The 17,953-nt window shown below is 36.6% G+C and overlaps 2 protein-coding genes across 8 annotated transcripts in view; both read left to right on the forward strand.

Annotated features, from left to right (window-relative positions):
- Positions 1 to 419: 419 nt before the first annotated feature.
- The window catches only part of LOC127858859 (cadherin-22-like), a 31,010-nt gene continuing 13,476 nt past the window's right edge, over positions 420 to 17,953 (forward strand). The window contains exons 1-10 of one of the 7 annotated variants that reach the window (XM_052396195.1): positions 420 to 1,043; positions 2,150 to 2,209; positions 2,850 to 3,673; positions 4,455 to 4,535; positions 5,257 to 5,367; positions 6,391 to 6,510; positions 6,925 to 7,077; positions 7,489 to 7,576; positions 8,087 to 8,202; positions 8,821 to 10,997. In XM_052396195.1, coding sequence (XP_052252155.1) covers positions 5,299 to 5,367; positions 6,391 to 6,510; positions 6,925 to 7,077; positions 7,489 to 7,576; positions 8,087 to 8,202; positions 8,821 to 8,874 — 600 coding nt within the window. In that variant the 5' untranslated portion in view covers positions 420 to 1,043; positions 2,150 to 2,209; positions 2,850 to 3,673; positions 4,455 to 4,535; positions 5,257 to 5,298 and the 3' untranslated portion in view covers positions 8,875 to 10,997. The other 6 variants (XM_052396196.1, XM_052396197.1, XM_052396194.1 and 3 more) reach the window with 6 other exon arrangements.
- Positions 12,720 to 16,159, forward strand: LOC127858860 (uncharacterized). Its single transcript, XM_052396198.1, has 6 exons — positions 12,720 to 12,868; positions 13,918 to 13,968; positions 14,330 to 14,475; positions 14,839 to 14,889; positions 15,856 to 15,936; positions 16,031 to 16,159. The coding sequence occupies exons 1-6, from the start codon at positions 12,787 to 12,789 to the stop codon at positions 16,034 to 16,036; spliced, it is 417 nt and encodes a 138-aa protein (XP_052252158.1). The 5' UTR covers positions 12,720 to 12,786; the 3' UTR covers positions 16,037 to 16,159.

The following is a 17,953-nucleotide window of genomic DNA, read 5'->3' on the forward strand; positions in this document are numbered from 1 at the left end:
GTCGTTTCTGATAAGCCTGTGGGGACTTCACAGGCTAATCTTGGACGTCACTAAACGCACATGCTTTAAGCCCCGTTTTTCCTCGAGCGTGGCTCAAAATGTTTATAGATTTTTGTTTATTTGAGACAAATAGAGTAACATAATTAGAATTGATCGTGCGTACAGTTCGAATGCTTTTATTTTGCCTTCAATTTAAAACTTTCTGTTCTACCCAAATGATTATCAGTTAGGATCATTTATTCAATAGCGGTGAATATACAAAATTCAAGAGTAAATACGGCGGCAAATATTCCGTATTGGAAGTCCTGATAAGATTTAATTAATGATGTATAAACAGTCGCGTTTCGTTGAGAAAACATAAATATTTCAAGCAAACTAATCTACCTGCATTTGTTCCTTCGGATATATATATATATAAGTTTAAGTTTGGACTCTATTAATACTACAGTGTCTTTGTTAAAATAAAATTAAATAAAAAATAATCAATACAATTTAAAAATGGCGGAGAATGTTCTCAAATGCTTTTTGGGACGTTTTGTTTTAATTGCGGTGGCCATAAGCAGTTTTAAATGCGCCGCACGTAATGTTGTTGGTTACAAAACCATATATGTCTCGCTCTGGGATAACGGGGTTTATTCATGTGCGTAAAGTTTCGTCCCAGATTAGCCTGTGCAGACCGTACAGGCTAATCAGGGACTACACTTTCCGCTAAACTAGATTTTCGCTAAAAAGAGAACGAAAAAAAAATACACGCGGAAAACGTCTTCCCTGATTAGCCTGTGCCGACTGCACAGACTTATATGGGAAGAGACTTAACGCATATGTATTAAGCCTGGTTTTCCCAAGGCATGGTTCATAAATTGACATGTGGAACATAATACTGATGAAAATAGTTCCCCAGTAATTTAAGACAATAATGAATATATGTTTGAGAAATGCACATGTTTAATAGATGCGTATTTACCCGTTTTCACACAATTTTTATCTTTTTATAATGACTTTTTCAAAGTTTTTTTATTTTGGACTACATACGATATTAACACGTAAGTTTGTTATTTTCCAAACTTATTAAAATGAAAGATGTTGAACGAAAAATAACCTAATAATTCTTAAGGAAACGCATTTGATGCAAGACACTTGAAACTTAACCCCTTGCATGCTGGGAAATTTTTCGTCTGCTTAAATGTCGTCTGCTAAATTTCTAAAATTAGCATTTTCTTATATATTTTTTTCAAAGAATAGTATCAGAATAGCAAACAGTTTGTATCCTGATGAGACGCCACGTTCTGTGGCGTCTCATCTGGATCCAAACTGTTTGCAAAGGCCTTCAAAATCCGGTTCCAGCGCTTGAAACGTAATCGCAAGACTACATCACTTTTTAGATTATTCGCCTAGATAAAATAATATCGAAATTCACTGCCCAAACTGTTTGATCCTGTCCTAGGAAATTTGTTGTTGAAACATAGAATTGTAGGCTTATTGTAATTTAAACGAAGCGTCATCGATTGACTTCAGCATTCAGTAATTGTTGACTCGTACAAAAACTGTTTCAATATTATTTATACATGCACAACACGCGCAGTGGTGCATGTACATTTAAAGTGACAGTTCATATGGGCAGAATCGTATTGAGGATTTCACTGAAAATCCGGTTGAAAACAAACAATTTAGCGAATTTTATTTTGGGGTCGAGTACGGTAAAGTACGAAAACGACCTAATTAATATGCATGACTCGACACGTTAATTCAAACCTAAACAAACAAAATTGCGGATACGGGCGAATTTAGCGGAGGGAAGGGAAGAACAAATACAAATACACCTGTTACAGACGGAAACTGAGTTGCAACGCTACGATTTTGCTAAATCAATGTATCTATCTTCCATATGCTTATAATGGTTATCGAAAGCTAAATATAGATTTAATTTGCATAACTTGCGACGCTGCAATGATTTTCGCCTATTGCATGAATTTATGATCATTTATATATTATTTTATCGATTCAAACCCGATTTTGACCAGGTGTTCGATGTCAACATCGATACAAAATATATTTCATTAATTTATGTAAAGTTTATTTCTCGCTATACGATTTATATGCCAAACAACGATGGACTGTCACTTTGATATTTAGCATGTCTTTTTTTCAGGACAAACAATTAATAAATACGTCAGCCATGACATCACCGTCAAGGAAACGGAACCCGTAGGTGAGTACTCATACGTATCGTGCTCTGAGAAAACTGGGTATAATGCTTGTGCGTAAATTGTCATCCCAGATTAGCCTGTGCAGTCCGTACAGGCTAATCAGGGACGACAATTTCCGCTGTTATGGAATTTTTCGTTTAAATGATGTCTCTTCTTAGAGAAAATCCAGTTTAGGCGGAAAGAGTCGTCTCTGATTAGCCTGTTCGGACTGAACGGGCTAATCTGGGATGACACATTACGCACAAGCATTATGCCCAGTTTTCTCAGAACACGACACATATTATTGAGAACAAGTTTTCATTATCGTATTGAGACGTGCTCTGGGAAAACTGATCTTAGTGCATGCGCGTAAAATGTTTTCCCAGATTAGCATAATTATGCGGAATGCACATGCTTATCTGGGTTGACACTTTCCGCTTTAATGGTAATTTTCGTTTAAAGGAAGTCTCTTTTTAGCGAAAATTAAGGTTAGGCGGAAGGGGTCGTTCCTGATAAGTCACGTCAAAGCGAATCTTACAGAAAACGAAAGCCTTAACGTGGCGCCATGCGAACACATGTTTTAATCTTTTTGTATTGGATGTGGCATATGACACGTAACTGTCACTCGCTGGAAGCGGAATTTATTTCTGTTCGCTGTTGCAGGTCACGTGATAGCCAATCTCGCCGGAAGCGTAAACTGCAACGTGACGTCATACACACCCAGTCGGTCAGATCGCTATTTCAGCATGAACGAAAGCGTTCTTACACTGCAAGAAGAGTTGGATTTGGACGCAGGCCTGCAAAGTCAAGTATAACGCGTGACGCAATACGCATCAGATCACATTTGTAACGTGACGCCACATCGATATGAAACTGATTTAGGTCCATGATGTCCCGTTTTGAACAATATACAACAGAAAGACAGTGGGATGACATCAACACGACCTAAGCTTAATTCGAATAATCAGTTATAAATATAAGCAAAACGTCCTTTGTGAATCGATTGCTTTCATTTGCGTTTAAGTTTGGAATCAGGTAATAATATAGTTTACATGTTTTTCGTTTAAGTTCCTAGTTCTAAAGTTATTGCGCGAAATGATAGAGCTGATACATTCAAGAAAACTTTTTTTTTTCAATTTTATTTTTTCATGAGTTTAAACCAAAGTAATCGAGACTTGATCTATGAAAAAAAGCTTGATGCATGTGCGTAAAGTGTCGTTCAAGATTAGCCTTTGCGGACGGACGACACGGTATTTTTCGCTAAAATCTCTCTTTAGCGAAAATCCAATTTAGACAAAAAAGTGTCTTGTCTGATAAGCCTGATAAGCCTGTGTGGACAGCACAGGCTAATCTGGGACGACACTTTACGCAAATGCATCAAGCTCCGTTTTCCCAGTGCAAGGCTCAACTATATTATTTGCATACCATTTTTTCAACTGGAAACTACGAACATCACAGTGAAAATCATATGCGGTCAATTCAGCCACGTAAGTTATAACCGGTTTGCGTAAAGGAGCATCGTTTTTTAAGGTGAAAAAAACATCGGATTTTTTTCTTTTTTGTTTACATTATAACAAAATTTAACTTACTTTATTTCGTCGAGTTTCGCTAGCTGAAGCGATGCAGAGACCGATACAAACACGTTTTGTTTTTATTGGTCCTTGAGCGATGCAATGAAAGATGAATAAAACGTTGTGCTTTAAATTGTTTGTCAGCACAATTATCGCCGTTTGCAAACAAGGGAGCGTAATGCGGTCTTTGTAAAATTATTTGAAAGCTCGGTTGTCTCCCTTAGAAAATCAATGGAATACATGCGATACGTTTATGATTTTTTGCAACCACAGATTTTCCCTTGGTCGCTAATGCATTATGCAGCGTATGTAACACTTAATATAAACCTAATATCTTTACAACAGTAATTTGAACCTTTAAACGCGTAAAAAGTTTTGGCTTTATGTAGTTTTTACTTAAAAAATTATCAATACACACTATTAAGAAAATCTCAAAATCTTTTTAATATACGTCCCTGGATTTTAAAATACAATTAACAATGCGTCAGTCTTGAATAAAAACAAACAACAGGATCAGGTTATTACGCATGGACAGGCATACAGATTTAAACCCTTTTAAACTAAATTTCGCAAACTTTTGTTAAGCGTACATTTAAATATAACAATGAGTCGTGTTATCAACACAATGTCAACAAGACTTTTGAATATAAATTTGTTATCGCACGCACATAGAAATATTGCCATTTTCCGTTTTCAGACGCTACATGTATCGATTGAGCCAGTCAATGAGTTCCCGCCATACTTTTTCAATCGTCCATATAACATAACCATCCCAGAGGTATGAGATCACCTTTAGTTTAAACCTATTTATTTTAGTTGCATCGAAAGCATAATGCTTATTGATACACACTTGAGTCCATTTCCTAGATAGAACATGTATGCGTGGTATGTGTTGGAGATATAAAGAACGCTCCCATGGTGGAGTCAAAACCGTAACCTCCCGAACGCTATGCGGACACAATATCCACTACACAAGGTTTTCATTTAAACGTACTCGGGTAAATTATATCAAAGAAACCTGTGCGTTGATTGACGAACTGGCATTTTTGCAACTGATTTTATAGTTTCAAAAAAGAATAAAGACTGTGTTTACATGTGCATGAGAGCATTACGGGCATAACAATAACTAAATAAACTGAGAGACATGAACTGGGCCTGTATTCGCCAACCGAATCGTGGACTTACGTTTAATTATAAATAAGTATTGTGTATGATCATATAACAGACTTCAGGTAAATACTTTTAAATAAGTATTATATGTTGGACATTTATGTTCGTTGATTCGTGGGTTGACCGATCCACGAATTAAACACAATCACATCGAAAAATGACCGACGCAAATTCCTCATGTGTTTTCTTAAAAAAAAAAATCCGCGTATTTACGTGTCCATGAGAAAGTAATAAAAAAAAATCATGCCGACGAAATTAAACGATTTTACAGTATCTTCTTTTTCATTAATTGTAGTTGTGTGATGTTAACTATATACTGTTCATACCAGAATACGCAAGTAGGCGCCTCTGTGTTTGAAGTGAGGTCCAAGATGGGAGACCTTGATGAACCCGCTGATGTCATCAAAGAATTCCGACTAGATCAGTATCTTATACCGCAGGTATTCGATTGCGTGCCTATGCGTGCTTGTGTGATTGCGTGTATGCGATTGCGTGCCTATGTGGCGTGTGTGATTGCGTGTATGAGATTGCGTGTCTATGAGTGTGTGTGTGATTGCGTGTATGCGATTGCGTGCCTATGCGTGCTAGTGTGATTGCGTGTATGACATTGCGTGTCAATAAGTGTGTGTGTGATTGCGTGTATGCGATTGCGTGCCTATGCGTGCTAGTGTGATTGCGTGTATGAGATTGCGTGTCAATAAGTGTGTGTGTGATTGCGTGTATGCGATTGTGTGCCTATGCGTGCTTGTGTGATTGCGTGTATGCGATTGCGTGCCTATGTGGCGTGTGTGATTGCGTGTATGCGATTGCGTGTCTATGAGTATGTGTGTGATTGCCTGTATGCGATTTCGTGCCTATGCGTGCTTTTGTGATTGCGTGTCTGCGATTGCGTGTCAATGTGTGCGTGTGTGATTGCGTGTTTGCGATTGAATGAGATCGTACAGCTAGGCGTGTTTGCGTGTCTTTAATTGTGTAGCCTCGTGTGTGATTGAGTGTCTATTGGTACGTGATTGTATGTGATTGCGTGTAATTTTATATGATTGTGTGTCTATTAGTGTGTGTGTGTGTGTGTGTGTGTGTGTGTGATTGCGTGTATGCGATTGCGTGTCTATTTGTGCGTGTGTGATTGCGTGTACGCGATTGCGAGTCTATGAGTGCATGTGTGATTGCGTGTACGCGATTTCGAGTCTATGAGTGCGTGTGTGATTGCATGTATGCGACTGCGAGTCTATGCATGCTTGTGATTGTGTGTATGCGATTAAAGGAGATCGTACAGCTCTGCGTGTTTGCGTGTCTATAATTGTGTAGCCTTGTGTGTGATTATATGTCTGTTGGTATGTGATATTATGTGATTGCGTGTATGTTTGTATGAATGCGTGTAAGTGTTTGTGATTGCTTGACGATCGCGAAGTTTGAAGATGAAATGTATATCAACTACAAATGTACAAAATAACCTCTTGCAGTACGATGGGCGTCGACATTTTGCGATGAACAGCTCGACAGGCGTGATTGAGAGCCGCGATATGATCGACTACGACACCATAGGTACAACCAAGTTCTTGATGCTGAAAATCGTCGCCATGGTATGAATGGCCGCTGGGACGCGTTTTAAGGGAAATTGTGCCAGCGCTTATAATTCAATTAACGAGTTAACCACAGTTTAGAATATGGACAATCCGGAAAGTATCGCGTTAGAATCAAACCATTCAGTTTTTAAATGACGTCATGCATGTGAAATTTAACATATTTTTGACAGATAGGGCAAATTATAGGAGACACCTCGTCCTAGATAATCTCAATACATATAGAATAGATATTTTATAGTATTGTATTAAGAACCTCTATATTAAAACCGTCCATCTGATGTTGTAAAGTTAGCCCTTTTTATGGATTAAATAAATGAAAACTAAAGTACGCTGTGAAACTAAAACTAGATGAATAGTAGATCAGAATTTGCGATTGAATCGTTCATTAGTTCGATTTCCCGTGTTTTATAGGATATTGATGGACAAGAAGAATCCACAACGTTGAACATCACCATTATGGATGTTGACGATCTCACTCTGCGTTTCTTGCGAAAACCATGTGATGACGTCACCGCAATGTGTGACGTCACCGTTTACACAGCAGAGATTGATCGTCATTTTCAGGTATTATGTTTAATTGAATGATACAAAATCATGTATACCATTTAAATACTGTTTAAATACTTAACAATGCATTAATACTTGTTTAAGTTAAGGTCACTTGTACAAGAACGATTTATGAACAATAAACCACTAGTTTAATGTATAGAATAGGTTTGTGTGATGTTTGTCAGTTTAATTTTGTTTGAAATAATGTGTATGTGTCCATAATTTTTTAATGATCTGATATTTCGGGCGTATACTTCTCCAAATATTTATAAATGAACATAATCAATTTAAAGATCTTTGATTTAAATACGCTGCATCTATGATTAATACTTAGTTTTTACATGGGTAGTTAGCACCGAATAGTAAGTTATTTCGAAAATTCAATAGTTAGCGGCTGGAAAGTTTATTTTCTGTTCATTATTTAAGGGCTCGCTGAATGTCCGGCCATCTCATGTGCATGCACGAGACGGTGACGTAGGTCTTAATTATGACGTCACATATTCCATAGAACCAGGTCACGTGACTTTTCCATTCTGTATTGCTGTCCTGAATCAAACTCAAGTGCCTCATTATAACTATTTATTATTATTATTATTTGACCTTACAGACGCGATAATACTTGGCAAAAAGTCACGATAAGTTCATGTTTAATACAAGAAAAATACCCGTTGATTCTTAATAAATATATAATCAAAATATGCATACTTTCTTAAATAACGTGACTAGATTTGCATACTGTTATCTCATTTTTATTCGTGCGACATTATTTTTCGTTGATTCCGTTGGTTGACAAGTCCACGAATTATTAACAAACGAAAATACCTGTAGACGAAAAAGTCTTTTTTTTTAAAGAAAAAAACAACACGAAATTTTATACCGACGAATATGAATGATTTTACAGTATTCTTTATTTATAAGAGCCTTTGTATCCCTGTTATATTTAGGCTTTATAAACACCATTTACTTTATTTTTAAAACTGTAGTGCTTTATTAATATCCATCAACTTAGTTTTTTTGACTGCAGATGACGGAGTTGTCAATATCAACAACTTCACGGAAGAGTTGAGCGTCGCGTCATCGTTTGAGATGGTCAAGAATATGACGTCAGGCGAGACGCTTTCGCTGACATTCAACATTATGGTAATCTGTAATTTACGTCAAATTGCTAAACATAAAAATGTCTTTGTGTATGTGTTCAGTCTGCGATTTCTCGACCTTTTCTTAACCCGATTGATGCTCTTATTTCAATAATCAACATTTTCTGTTCACTTGATGGTACAACGTACAACAAGTTACCGACATTGGCATTGCACGTGATCCCCGCTTTAGGAAAACCGGGCTTAATACATGCACAGGCTAATAAGGGACGACCATTTCCGATGTTATGTTAATTTTCGTTTAAAGAAAGATTCTTCTTAGCAAATAATCCAGTTTTTGCAGAAAGTGTTGTCCCAGAATAGCCTGTGTGGAATTTACAGGCTAATCTGGGACGACACTTAACACACATGCATTGCCTTTGGTTTTCCCATATATATGCGCGTCTCATATGTACTTTGTCTTAAAAAAATATCAATGCAAACTGTATTAAGTTATGAAAGTAGCAAGCTTACGATAATCTTTGTTAACAGATTTTAGGACTTTCGTGAACTAACTTATGTCTAAATTGAGTTTCAGTTAAGTTTTATTAATTGATTTAATAAATTAAATCAGTAGCAATATGGCTGAAGTTATTTTGTTCTAATTTATACATTTTATTAGCATTTCAGGCGACGGAAGTGTCCGAGCGGAAGAGGAACGCCAGCGTCCCATTGATGTTACGTGTTTTTCACGAGTTTTCCGCAGTACTAACAGGCTAATCAGGGACGACAATTTCCGCTTTTATGACATTTTTCGTTTAAATGAAGTCTCTTCTTAGCAAAAATCCAATTTAGGCGGAAAATGTGGTCCCTGATAAGCCTGTGCGGACTGCACAGGTTAATCTGGGTAGACACTTTACGCACATACATTATGCCCAGTTTTCTCAGAACACGGCTCTATTTATGCACAATACTGTTTTTGTTTTGATTTAGATTTATGAATTGTTAAGTTAAGTATTGGGAATGAATGAGTTTCTAATTGATTGATATTGTAAGAATGCTTGTCCATAGTTGAGAAGTGTCTTTTAAGTGTGGATTGATGAACAGCTTCAACCCGACTGGAAAACAAAAAGGTTTTTGGTTTTATTTCATGACATGCTCACATCAACTGTTATAAGGCGACACAATTGTTTAGAATATCTCAATTTATAGCCCACCTTATGTTTATTGCTGTATTTTTTATGCCCAATCCCCCTTCGAAGAAGAGGGGTTATATTGTTTTGCTAGATGAAGGTCGGTCGGTCGGTCTGTCTGTCGGTCGGTCAGAGTCTGTCGGTAGACCAGTTCGTTTCCGATCAATAACTTTTGAACTATTGACCGATTGCCTTGATACTTCACATATGCATTGGCCTTGGACAGTTGCTGACCCCTATTGAAATAAGGCTCACTAGGTTAAAGGTCAAGGTCATTGTCACAATAAGTGTGAAATCGTTTCCGATCAATTACTCGTCAACGAAAACCTGATTGGCTTGATACTTCATATGTGCATTGGCCTTGGACAGTAGATGGCCCCTATTGAAATTGGAGTCACTAGGTCAAAGGTCAAGGTCACTGTCATGATAAGTGTGAAAATCGTTTCCGATCTATAACTCGTCAACAAATTGACCGATTGACTTGATACTTCACATGTGCATTGGCCTTGGACAGTACATGACTCCTATTGAAATTTGGGTCACAAGGTCAAAGGTCAAAGTCACAATAAGTTGGAAAATCAAGGCCCTGTTTCGGGGGCATATGTCTCCGACCGCCGAACTCTTGTTTCATTTTTTTTATTTGACGAAATTTCAGGCCAACCAATTTAATAATTTCACAGTATGAGTTTCTCACCACTTGTTTTAAGGGCCTCTGGCTTCTCTGTCATAGCTTATTTCCATTTCTGTCTCTTTTTGATTCAAATTCAACTATTTATGTTGGGTTTAATTGATTCAACATTGTAATTTATGTGGAAAATTTAGTTTTTTCCAGTACATTTATGTTGTCATTTCATGATGTTATTGCATTTTTTTCAGGAAGGACTGTTATGGTTTGATCACGTATGATATAACTATAAGCTATGTATTAAAATAACTGATTAGCAATTATGCAGATTAATTGATTGCGCAGAAGTAAAATAGTAGCCATTTTTGTTCCGATTCGCCCGTTTTCCTGGCTTGAAATTCTTTTTTCTCCTTTTGGCTTTTGAAATCGGTGTGCGCGACGGCGTTTTACATGGTTTTGACTTAAACACGGTAATGTATGGTACTCATTAGAGTCGCGTTCTGAGAAAACTGGGCATAATGCTTGTGCGTAAATTGTCATCCCAGATTAGCCTTTGCAGTCCGCACAGGCTAATCAGGGACGACAATTTACGCTTTTATGGAATTTTTCGTTGAAATGATGTCTCTTCTTAGCGAAAATCATGTTACGGCGGAAAGTGTCGTCCCTGATAAGCCTGTGCGGACTGCACAGGCTAATCTGGGATGACAATTTACGCACATGCATTATACCCAGTTTTCTCAGAACGCAACTCATTAGTTCAGCTTTCTTATCCTGTTACTTGTTTAAACACTGTGCGCTTCCTTTGTCTACTTTGACTTTTGGTCTTCTGGATTTCTTGTTAAAAAATCTTTATTTTTTGTTTCCTTTTGCATATTAAAAAAAATTGAAAATATTGAAATGGTGTCAAATATTCGCATACTTTATAAGGAAAAAAGTTAAATATTAACATATAATAAGTTTTTTTGTAATGCTAAAAAGTTATATTAATATAAGAGTGTTTGCGAGTTAAAATGCATTTAAAATGTAAATGAGAAATATGGTTTTCACTCTGTTAGATTTGTATTTGTATAATTCTGTATAATTCTTTATGGTGTATTGATTGACGAATAAACAGATAAAACATGTCACTGCACTTGTTGTTGCTTGTGTTGTTGTTGTAACGGTTGTAACCAAGATAAATAATCAAAATTTATAATTTCTTGAGGTGTTTGTTTGTGAACATATTTGCTATATTTTTAGTTTACAGACATCATGCTTGCAATTGACTGATATCCAATTACTTTTTTTTATTGATTTCCAGTTTGCAATTGACCGATATCCATTTTGTAATTGACTTATACTGCGGACTGCACAGGCAAATCTTGGACCACACTTAACGCACAAGCATTAAGCCCGGTTTTTCCAGAACGCGGCTCATAAGTAAACGTAGATGTAGGTGCTTTTTATGCCCCCTTCTTCGAAGAAGAGGGGGTCTATTGTTTTTGGCCTGTGTGTCATTATGTCTGTGACTCTGTCTGTCTTAAAAACTTAAACCTCGGTCATAACTTTTTCAATATTGAAGATAGCAACTTGATATTATGCATGCATATGTATCTCATGGAGCTGCACATTTTGAGAGGTGAAAGGTCAAGGTCAAGGTCATTCTTCAATGTCAAAGGTCAAATATATGAATCAAAAGCGCTCAAAAGGGGGCATTGTGTTTCTGACAAACACATCCCTTGTTCATGTATGCTTCATTTGAAAAAAGTGTATTGAAATTTAACACAATTAGGCTGTACGATGTTTAATAAGACAAGCTTTCATATGACGAATATGTTACCTCAGGTGCTCTCGTTTATTCGTCATATTTTCTCTTCACGAAGAATGGGTGAGTCAAACCATATAAGAACCGTAACTCCAAGTTTCTCAAAATGTTAGTTGTTCCCCTTTATTTGATTTTGACCTTTGAATGAAACTAAGGATTGAATGTTTGTATGTCTGAATTTATTGACACAGAAAAAGACGATATAAGCAGAAAGAACGATTTAAAAGGGCAATTTTGCGATTGCTGTGTACATTGTAGTTTATACCAGAGGACAATATGACGTAATTTAGATAGGCTGGAAAAGTGTCCTCCCAGATGTTTCGCGTTCTGAGAAAACTGGGCATAACGCATGTGCGTTAAGTGTCGTCCCAGATTAGCCTGTGCAGTCCGCACAGGCCAATCAGGGACGACACCTTCCGCCTAAATTGGATTTTTGCTAAGAAGAGACTTCATTTAAACGAAATATGTCATAAAAGCGGAAAGTGTCGTCCTTGATTAGCCTGTGAGGACTGCACAGGCTAATCTGAGACGACACTTTACACACATGCATTATGCCCTGTTTTCTCAGAACGCGACTCTCCCAGATTATCATGGACGGACTGCTCAGGCTAACCTGGGACGGCACTTTACGCACATGCATTAAGCCCCGTTTTTCCAGAGCGAGGCTCAATTAAAATTGATCTCGCGTACACTTCGAAAACTGTTCACGTGTGTTCAATAGAAACTTTAAGTCCTACCCAAATGGTTATCAGTTAGGAACAATTATTCAATTGCGGTGCATGTACAAGAATCAAGAGTAAATACGGCGGCAAATATTCCGTATTGAAAGTCAAGATAAGATTTAATTAATGATGTATGAAAAATCGCATTTCATTTAGCAAAAATGTATACTTCGAGCCAACTTAGCTACCTACATTTGTACCTTCGCTTACTTTATAATTTATAATTTTCGACTTTAACAATATGGCAGTGTTTTTGTTTAAATAAAATAAAAGAATTATAAAAATAAATGAAATAAAATATAAAATGGCGGAAAATGTACACTGTTGGTTTTCTGGACGTTTCGTTTTGATTGCGGTCGCTTTAAGCAGTTTCAGATGCGCCACAGGTAATGTTGTTATTGGTTACAAAACCATATGAGCCTTGCTCTGGGAAAACGGGGTTTACTACCATTACATGTGCCTAAAGTGTCGTCCCTTAGTAACCAGTTCAGTTCGCACAGGCTAATCATGGACGACACTTTCCGTCTGAACTGGATATTCGCTAAGAAGAGACTTCATTTAATCGGAAAAAAACACATAAAGCGGAAAGTGTTGTCCGTGATAAGCCTGTGTTGGCTGCACAGGCTTATCTGGGACGACACTTGACGCACATGCATTAAGCCCGGTTTTCCCAGAGCACGGATAATACATTGGTATGTACCGTAATCATCATACGATGTGAGACACGTATAAAAATGACGATAAAACAAACGTGTCCCAGTTTCGACAATAATGCCTTTATTTTTTAGATATGCACATGTTTGATACATTAGTATTAACCCGTTTACAAGAAATTTTTATCCTTTTTATAATGATTGTTTTATCCATGTTGTTCATGTTAAACTGCATATAATTATAGGGACTTGTTCACCTTTTGGTAAATTTACAAAATTGAAAACAATTGATTCAGATCTGCATATGTTCGTTGTAGTTATGATATTTGCGAGAAAACACTATACTGAACATTTACCATGCTCTACAATATCCATTGTATGTCTCTTTTGACGATTAAAAAACCTGAAAATTATATAGCGTTACAAACGCGAAACAATTGAATAATTTGGAGAGTAATATTGTTATCGTTATATTTTGGTGACATTTTTAATTTTGCTCTAAGGGTCAGTGGTTCGCGCACCGGTGTGGATTACCTTTTTTCTTTCTATAATTTTATTCTTGTTTTAAACTGTAGCTGTTTAATTCCGATGTGTAAATTTATCAATTTAAAGCAACTTCAAAACATGCCAAACTATGTGAACAAGTCCCTTAACGCAACTTCATCAATTGACTTTAGCCTTTAGTAATATCCGATTCGTGAAATACTGTTTCAATAGTTAATGTGCATGTACAATTAGTGCAGTAGTGCATGTACATTCAATATCTATTATTTCTCTTTTAGGACAAACCAGGAATAACGAAGTCATCATTGTCAAGGAAACAGAACCCGTAGGTGTGTACTCATAGTTGTCGGGACAAGCTTTTCGGTATCTCACACATGAACAATTATGTTGTGGAGGTTGCTCTTAAAAAAAGAAAAGATAAAAAAGGAAATTAAACATAGAATCAATACCGAGGCTGAATATAGTAAATACATCGAGCCTGTATATCTAGTTTTGTCGATTTCTATTGTTTGTAGGTCACATCAAAGCCAATCTTACAGACATCGTGACGTCGCGATAACGCATATTTGTTTTTGTATCCATTTGTATTGGTTTTTGATTGACATGTAATTCTCATTCACTGGACCGAAATTTGCAATTGGACATCATGGTAACCCTGCATTTTTGATTTATTTGTATTGGTTGTTGCAGGTCACGTGATAGCCAATCTCACCGGAAGCGGAAACTGCAACGTGACGTCATACACACCCATTCGTTCCGATCGCTATTTCAACATGATTGAAAATTTCCTTACGCTGAAAGAAGAGTTGGATTTGGACGCGGGTCTCCAAAGTCAGGTATAACGCTTGCCGCATTACAATGCCGTCATATTTTTTACGTGACGTCCGATTTATCGACGTTATGTTTGATTGATATGACATTGTTTAGGATCCATGATTACCTTATATTCAAGCAATGTTTCACAAAAAGACATCAGTCATAAAAATGAGCAAACCATCTTTTGGTGAAGCGATTGTTTTCATATGCTTTTAAGTTGAGATTCAGTTTTAGATGTATATTACATGTTTTAGGACCTAATTCTAAAGGTATTCCGCTAAAAAATCAGCTTACATAACAAAGAAAAAAAGTTTTCTATGTGCATCTATTTATGAGTTATAACCAAAGAAATTGTATTCTTTATGTACGATTTGTTTTTCCAGCTGGAAACTACGAATATCACAGTGAAAATCACATGTTACAAAAGCAGCCACGTAAGTTATTACCGGTTGATGTAAAGGAGCATCGTTTTATAACGTGACACATTGGGGGTATTTCGATTGTGTTTACATTATAATTAATTTAGTATAGGGAACGTGTATGTCAGTACTTTATTTTGTCGAGTTCCGCTTGCTCCAGCGATGCAATCAAAAATGAACAAAAACGAGCTTACAATCGTTTGACAACACAATTATCGGTTTGCAAAAAAGGGAGCGTAATGCGGATATGTATTTTTATTTAAAAACGCGTTTGTCTCCCTTAGAAAATCTAGAGAGTGCATGCGATACGTTCATGATTATTTGCAAGCGCAGATCATTCCCCTTGTCGCTAATGAATTTTGTAGCGTTGTAACGCTTAATGTTAACCTGATAAAAAAAAATAGGTGTTTAAACCTTTTTACCTATAAACATAATTGGATCTTTTTGTAGTTTTAAAATGTAAACTTCACAATATTAAGAAAATCTTAAAATCTTTCTCAAATACGCCCCTGTATTTTTCAATAGAGTGAACTTTGTGCCAGTCATATAATGAAAAGAAACGCAGGATCAGAATATTACACTACCACGGCCATACATATTGTTTATATTTTATTTTAAATAAATTCACAAACTTGTATAAGGCGTACATTTAACCCATTCATGCCTAGCGTCCTGAAAAAAGGACATTGCAAACAGCGTAGACCCAGATGAGACGCCGCATGATGCGGCGTCTCATCTGGGTCTGCGCTGTTTGCTTAAAGAAATTTCTGTAAGAGATATTCTAAATATAGAAATAAATATACCAGACACCCCTACTTTTGGAAATAAATTGATCCAATTTAGAAGGATGGGAGAGTCCACTGGGAATAAATGGGTTAAAAATTAGCATGAGTTGTCTTATCAGCCCAATTTAAACGAGAACTTCGAATATAATTTTTTAAGCGTACGTATATAGAAATGTTGCCTTTTTTTCATTTTCAGACGCTACACGTATTCATTGAGCCAGTCAATGAGTTCCCGCCATTCTTTCTCGATCGTCCGTATTACACAACCATCCCCGAGGTAAATTGGCTCAGTTAGTTTAAACCTATTCATTTTAGCTTGATTGCATCGAACACCTAAGGCTTATTAAAACGCTCTCGAGTCCTTTTTTCAGGTATAACCAGAACTTGTTTTCTTTGGGGAAGATCTAAAGAACGCTTCCACAGTGGGGAATCCATGACCTCTCCGTTTTTAGGCGGACACCGTATCCACTTTGTCACGGCGACCTTCAGTTATTTATTTAAACGGACCCATCTCGTGTAAAATATATCAAAGGTACATGTGCCTTTATTGACAACTTGGTATGTTTGTAACGTTTGTCATAGATTAAAAAAACAACAACTGTGTATACATTTACATGAGAGCGAACTAATTTTACGGACATCGAGATACTGAATAAACTAAAAGACACGAACTAGGTCTGTATTCGCCAACCGAATCTTGGACTGATAATTATAAATTGGTATATTTTATGATAATGTAAAACACTTCAAGTAAATACTGTTAAATCATTTATATTTCGGCATGAAATTGTGTGTGTTTTAATGATTTTTTGTGGACAGGTAGATTTGTTGATTTCTGAAGAGAAATTTGCGTCGGTCATTTTCCGATGTGTTTGTGTTTAAGTCGTGAATCGGTTGACCCAGAAATCAACAAACATGTATGTCCCACGAATACTACTGATTTAAAATATATACTTTAACTTACATTAATTGCAGTTTTGTGATATGTACCATATATTTTCTACGCTCTCTGATTTGTTCTGTTCGGTATGCCAGAACACGCAAGTTGGCGCCTCTGTGTTGGAAATGAAGTCTAAGATGGGAGATTTTGACATACCAGCGGATATAATCAAAACATTCCGACTGGATCAGTATCAGATACCGCAGGTATGGTATACGATGGCTTATGATTGAGTGTTTGCGTGTCTATGATTGTGGACAATTCCGTTTTATGGAATTTTTCGTTTAAAGGGAGTCTTTTTAAAACAAAAATCTCGTCTAGGCGGAAAGTGTCGTCCCTGATTATGGGACGACACTTAACGCAAGTGCATTAAGCACAGTTTTCTTAGAACTCGACTCATATTATTTAGTGTTAGCGTTTATGGTCGCGAGCGTGTTTTTATGTGAATATGTTTGAATATCCGTGAATATGATTGCTATGCTGATATGTGATTTAGTGATTGTTTATTTGACTGCGTGTCATTGTTTTTTGATTGCGTAATTATCGTATAAAATGATTGCGTATCTGATGATATGTGACTTCGTTTATGTTTAACTCAATGCGTGTCATGTTTGTGATTGCGTGATTATCGTTTAAAATGGTTGCGTTTCTGATGGTATGTTATTGCGTTTATGTTCAATTGAAGGCGTGTCATGTTTATGATTGCGTAATTATCGCATAAATTGGTTGCGTATCTGATGGTATGTGATTGCTTGTATGTTTAAATGATTGCGTGTCATGTTTGTGACTGCTTGATCGATTGCGAAGTTTGAAGACGACGGTCCAAAAGTCAAAACCGTCTGATACAATCGTCTCATTCGGTTAAAACTTTCGGTATGGTGTACGAACCGGTCAAAAGTCAATCCGTATGATACGATCCGTATCAGTCAGTTGAGCTACAACCGTATCATACGGTTTTGCACCCATAAACCGTCTGATATGATCGTATCAGACGGTTTCGACTTTTGGACCGATCATACGCTTAACTGTTTGATGCGAAACTGTATGATACGATTCGTATAATACGGTTTACGATTCGTATCATACGGTTTACGATTCGTATCATGCGGTTTATCGTAAACCGTATCACGTACGATGATACTAGTGTCTACTTTTAAAGGAAATTGCTACGATTGTCTGTCTTTTAAAGGACATTGCTACGATTGTTTGCATTTAATGGACATTGCTACGATTGTCTGCATTTTAAATGACGTTGATGCGATTTTCTGTCTTTTAAAGTACGTTGATACTAGTGTCTGTCTTTTAAAAGACTTTGGTTCGAGTGTCTGTATTTTAAAGGACGTTGATACGAGTG

This window comes from Dreissena polymorpha, chromosome 14, assembly GCF_020536995.1.
Source record: "Dreissena polymorpha isolate Duluth1 chromosome 14, UMN_Dpol_1.0, whole genome shotgun sequence".
Lineage (NCBI taxonomy): Eukaryota > Metazoa > Mollusca > Bivalvia > Myida > Dreissenidae > Dreissena > Dreissena polymorpha.